This window comes from Brienomyrus brachyistius, chromosome 8 (assembly GCF_023856365.1).
Source record: "Brienomyrus brachyistius isolate T26 chromosome 8, BBRACH_0.4, whole genome shotgun sequence".
Classification (NCBI taxonomy): Eukaryota; Metazoa; Chordata; class Actinopteri; order Osteoglossiformes; family Mormyridae; genus Brienomyrus; species Brienomyrus brachyistius.
This window is the reverse complement of record NC_064540.1, coordinates 2,416,847-2,422,846: the sequence shown is the minus strand read 5'-3', so window position 1 is coordinate 2,422,846 and position 6,000 is coordinate 2,416,847. Positions and strand designations below refer to the sequence as shown.

At 44.2% G+C, this 6,000-nt stretch overlaps 1 protein-coding gene across 1 annotated transcript in view; it reads right to left on the bottom strand.

Moving 5' to 3' along the window:
• Positions 1 to 6,000, bottom strand: part of sp1 (sp1 transcription factor) — a 9,875-nt gene continuing 3,875 nt past the window's right edge. The window contains exons 4-6 of the mRNA XM_049022767.1: positions 3,594 to 3,747; positions 2,432 to 2,625; positions 1 to 2,349 (exon numbers count right to left, since the gene is read on the bottom strand). Coding sequence (XP_048878724.1) covers positions 2,048 to 2,349; positions 2,432 to 2,625; positions 3,594 to 3,747 — 650 coding nt within the window. The 3' untranslated portion in view covers positions 1 to 2,047. The remainder of the gene's footprint in view (positions 2,350 to 2,431; positions 2,626 to 3,593; positions 3,748 to 6,000) is intronic.

Sequence of the window (6,000 nt, the reverse complement as noted above, 5' to 3'; positions counted from 1 at the left end):
TTTGTGTTCATAAGGACTTTAATCCCACTGTTGCCATCTGCAGTAATGGTACCCACAAGTAAAAGATCAGCCCCCTCATATACGTATTTATAAAACAAAAACAAAATTGTATAAAGAATTCATGATGTTAAAGGGCACCAAGTTCCCTGGAAAGAAGTTACCTTAGGAAAGGAGTTTATACCAGCCAAATACTGTCCCTGGCATTATTACGTGTATATAAATATAAATATATATATATATATATATTTTAGTCACCTGACATTCCCAAAGAGATACTTTAAATAATAGTCGTATACTGCCCTTTAAAAGGTTTAACATTCTTCTCTCCTGAAACTGCTTTCGATCTCAGAGCCCGTCCCATATGTTTGCCTGTAACGACATTCAGCCGATTGTGACTAAAACAGTATAAAAAGGTACACCTTAAACACAACGTTAAAAGATAGCTCGCCACCAGTTAGACCTTTTTAATCTGACCGACAAAAAAAAAAAAAAAAAGGAAAAAACTGATATATGGCACAGCTCGGCAATTTCATTTATGCTTCCACAATAACTACGATCTCTCGTGGAAACAAGTAAAGGAAGAAAAACCAACCCAGATACATAACAAAACAAGTGACTTGCTACAGCAGTCCAGGTAGTGAAAGTGACAGGAGCCAGATTCCACACGGCTCCAGGACTCTGGACAGTACATCACCCCCCCCCCCCCAAGCTGACAGTCCATCTTACCCGAAGTCCAGGACAATGGGCACCATTCCCCTTCCAGAGATTTGATATTGTGTACAAGACCTTTGGTTTGAGCATAAATTTTTAACGTTTGAAATACACGCTTTAAAAAAAAAAAAAAAAAATCCAATATTAACGAAACTGCGTTCCTCAATTAAACAAGCTAATTCTACAGGAACCGAACCCAAAAATCTAGATGAACGTGAAAGGCAGGATGAGAATGAACCGTCCTGTCATGCTGAATGACCGACGTCCATACCTGGAGTGACACGACTTTCTCAAATGCATACAACGGATGCTCTCTCTCTCTACGTCCAGCTATAAACTTGGTCACACAAGATCTATTTATATAAAAATTATAACAATAACAAAAAAGCAACAACAATAATAATGATGATGATGATGATGATGATGAATATAACAGACTTAGGATTGTTCGTGTATGAGGCACACAGCAGAAAGGCAACATCTGGCGACCATACAAGTTGATCCTTACTACGGTGAGTTGCTGTAGATTTCCAAATCTAGAAAATATATATACAAAAAGCAAGCTATCCAAAAACAACGCAAACGAAAACTGCTGACAGGTTTATCAAAGCATGATGGCTTATATGTACCTATATTATCGTTCATATAAAAGGCAAAAAAAAGAGCCATAAATTCAGTGTCCTTTCACCCACAATTAATTAGTGCTCCTGGGACTGATGCCGGCGGACCCAGTTCAGCTCTCCATAGCCGCAGTGTGATCTACGTGTCCACTGACAGTCGGAGCAATCCCAAAATGCTTTCGCCCAGCACCACGGTGACTTAACGAGCACTACAGTGGAGTACGCTTCTGCTGGAGAGGGTGTAGGCGACCTGAGAGTAAAGGGGAGCCGCCGGCCAAAAGCAGCAGCGAGGGAGCTCACTGGGAGAACGGAGTGTGCGGTTTGGGACAGGGGCCTTCCTTACGGGCAAACTCCCGATAATTCTGCTGGCTGTCCTTTGTAGCTCCAAGTGGTTGTGGAGGAAGGGGAGGGGGCAATTTTAAAGGGCGGGGAAAGGGGAAAATAAGAAATAAAATAAAATAAAAAAGATACACTGGAGTACATGCACATTTCTGCTGGAATCCTGACATTTTCCCCCTTTTGCAATTTAACTTAATCAGCTCCAGTCCCTTCAGACACAAAGGGTCCTCCAGCCACCACTCTGCTCTCCCCAGAATATCAGCCACCCCTCCCACAACCCTCCCCCAAGTCTTGCCAACATTTACACATCCCCACCCACCCCAGTCCAGCATTTCCTAACCCACCGGCCACGTTTCATCTCGCCACCGTCATTGGCCTCAGTAGCCATTGCTGTTCATGTTAATGGAGTGGATGTCAGCCACCTGCATGACATTCACGCCGCTTCTGGCTAGCCGCGAGATGCTTTCGGGCGACAGCGTCTCCATGGTGATGAGGGCGTGCTGGTCTGACGGGACTCCGCCTGTGGCCACAGAGTCTGAGCCAGTGGTGGAAGAGGTGGTTTCGCTGGTTGTGTTGGTAGCAGCTCCCTTCTTGTTCAGGTGGGTTTTGATGTGCTTGGACAAGTGATCACTCCGCATGAAGCGTTTGGGACATTCTGGGCACGAGAACTTCTTTTCTCCTAAGGACCAAATGCTCGTCAGGAGATATGTAGAGTGTTTAGCTTAAAACGAAAACAAGCCCACGGGACCAAATGATCTTACCAGTGTGCGTCCGCTTATGTCGCTGCAGCTCATCAGACCGAGTGAAACGCTTCCCACAGAAGGACCAGGAGCAGACAAAGGGCCTCTCTCCGGTGTGCCATCGCAGGTGGGCCCGCAGGTGGGAGGTCTTGCCGTACACCTTCCCGCAGCCGGGGATGTGACAGATGTGCTGCTTTTTCTTGCCAGGGTCACTGCTGCAATAATGTAGACAAAAGTCAGTAAACCCAAGGGGGGGGGGGACCTGTAAAGTTAGCATCTTAAGGTGGCCACAACTCTCTCTTGCTGGCTGTCTGGAGCTGCGTTAACACGCAAATTTCCCCACTGTGGGATCAATAAAGTCCTATCTTATCTTATACTTCAAACGAAAAATTGGCAAAAAAAGTCGTTTTGGCAATACACCGTTGTATGAGTGGTGATTACAGGCCCACAGCCAGTGCAGCGTCCTGAACTCAAACCATTTCATTTTTCCCACAATCACGTGACGTCTGCTGTGGAATGCTTGCATTTCATTAGTGTGTGACCTTGAGTGTCAGTTAATTGTTGGCTTCCCTCTGTGTGCTGCTGCTAGTATATCAACAGCAGCTGTTAATAGAATCAACCACAGCAACTTTATTTTCACCCACAATCATCGCAATACTTTTTCATTTGCGCTCTTTGTGGGTCTCCTTCACTGGAAACATTTTGCTTACTGTGACATAGAATGAATGGCGGCAGCGTAATTTTAAGCGTGCAGCATGTTCAATTTCGTTTCGTCCGGTCCGTTTAAAGTGTGTGGCCAACTTTATCCAGGCTCCTCCCTGTCAATTATACCCAATGCACCGCTAGGCCACTGGACAAGTGGGTTATTAGAATTGATAGATGGACAGTAATGGTTTTCAGTCAGCCATAAATATACAGATGGCCAAGATGGCTAAGATGGCTAAGATAAACATGCTCTGGGTCATAAAGACTGAACCGAACTAGAATCCGCAAAGTTTGTGGCAACACCAAGGGGTTCGCTGCTACAAAACTACTGCAAAAGTTGTACTGTTGAGAGTATGTATCACATCACACTTTGCCTCTATATATATAAAAATGTTGAAGGGTGTGGAAACACATGCAGACACAAAATGGAAACCGCTGAAGACACATTGTGCTGACATGCTCGATTTCGGATACATACCGTCCTTCACCCTCCTTGCAGTAGGGACAGGTACAGGCCTCCCGGCGTGTACGACGACTGGGAGGTTGTGGGCTGGTCTCTCCTCCATCATCTATGGCTGTGCTATCATCCAGGCTGTCTCCACCCACCCCACTGGTATGCAGCCCCTGGTCTCCTAAGGGAAGGAAGGAGCACCCTTCTTACTAAAACAATCACTGGCAGCTACCCTACACGAATCTGCAATACAGATTTTATATAAAAGTTAGGCATCCTTTGCATGCCAATACATGTCATGTGACACCTTCAACTAGACCTACCTAAAACACTTCACTGCCATTTATAGTTAAAATAATCTGTTCAAAGGTTCTGGGCAGAAAGCAAAATGTTGTTGGGTTCATCTAAATAACCTAATGAGTTCTGACAATAAGTAAAATGAGTACAACAGAAATTCCTAGAAGTACCACACCCTGGTTTTTCATGACATTCATACTGGGGCCACTTTAATGCCCCCTGGGTCTCAGATACCATAAAACTCCACCCCTTCTTCTTCTAAGAAGCAGAGGCCACCGTTCTGTTTAGACAAACTCACACCAAGTCTTATTCACACTTGAAATCATGCAGAGGCAGGAACCAGCATTGACACTTTGGCTAAGAGCCAGACGAGCAACTAAAATTGTAAAATGGAGTAGGAAATGCGTACCAGACAGCCAGCTATGCATTTACACTATTGGTTTCTTGTATATGTGGATCTTATCACAACTGGCAATTATGCCCCCTCCCCCTACTCAAGGGAGTTCTCAGAAAAGAACAGAAACAATCCAAGCTGATCTTCCAATCAATTAAACCGCACTGCCTTTTGAGTTAAGGTCTGTAGGTGTCCAGGCACACGTGTGTTTACCCCGTTGCCTTATTATGTCTGCTTCTGAGCTGAGAATGGGCTCTCAGGAAACAGGAAGAGTGCCCAAGGACAGAGGGAAGGAAATTCGTAACCTGCCCTAAAGTCCCATGGAAAGCCTGTAGCATAAGCCTCACACACTAAAGTTCTGAGAGTATGACCCTTGCTCACTTCAACAGGAAATAAGAACAGTAAAGCACTAGTTAAATAAACGGGACACGTGACTCGTCTCCTCCTCTCTAGAGGAGGGTGGTTTGGCCTGCGATAAGTCCACCCAGAGCCTGGGCAAAGTGGGCGGTGTTCAGTTACACCCATCCATTGTACCAGTTCTCTGTCAAAACACGATTCACACGCACCCACGTTGCTGCAAGTGTGCAGTGTCGCATGCCATGACGCTTACACCAGTCAGCTACTGCACAATACACAGCTTTTGCAAAAACCGACCAAACCAGTGTGGTCGGCAGAAAGAAAATAGGAAGCCAACCCATCCTACCCGACATGCAGTCACTTTTGTTATAATGTCAATTTAGCCTATGGCCCGACACAAACAGCCTCAATCAGATAACACGTTATTGGCTCTTAATGAGGGGGGGAAATATGTTCTGCCTTCTAATCAGGTATTGCACAACAAGTATCCTACAAATAATAACTTCAAGACTGAGGAGCAGAGAAAGCCAAAGTACAGCTAGAAACCCAGGTTAAAACACGAAAGTGGACAACTTAACTGCAATGCAAAAAATGCTGCATGTCATTTTACAAACGTCGACCTGTACAGCCTCCAAATAGCTACTCTGAGAAAGATTGTCAGTCTGTTAACTCACCAAGGCAACACTGGCTACACCTAAAATTATTCCTCTCGTGATGTATTGACTTCTTTCATACACATATTTAAATGAGACTGCACAGGATACAAAAATTGAAAGCTTATGACCTCTCAAACCAACACTTTTTTAAAATCACATGTACTTTTTACGCGTTTGCACCGTTACTTTTACTCATTTACTATAAAGCGAGTACAACTATCAAGGGTTCAAAAAAAGCCAAAAGATGGACATCTCGTATTTTTTTCCAATGCCAATGCATTTATCAAGCAGAGTATTTAAACTGGACTGATTTCTGTATGTCACAATGTAGACAGGAGCTGGTCCCATATTTTTAAAGGAGCTCCCTACATTTCTCATTATGAAAATGTTACCTTCTCACCAGTTTGTTTGAATACACACTCCAATTTGCCTTTGCTCGCATAAAAAAGGACATATTGAGAAAGCAGCCCCTTTCATGCTACCAATATTAGCAATATTAGCATTATGGTTTATTGACCAGCAAGGATCACACCGCATTAAACATCACACTGTGTTGAAAACTTCATGTGCTTCATGCCCAAACTGTCTCTTGTGCTCTCACACTCACACATACACACTAATCAAACATACCAACTTCACATTGCTGTTAAATGCCGACTTTTGAGAAGTAAGTGTCAGCCGGATCCCTGCTGTAGTTACGTAGAAACATAGCAAACGGCTCCTATGTTAC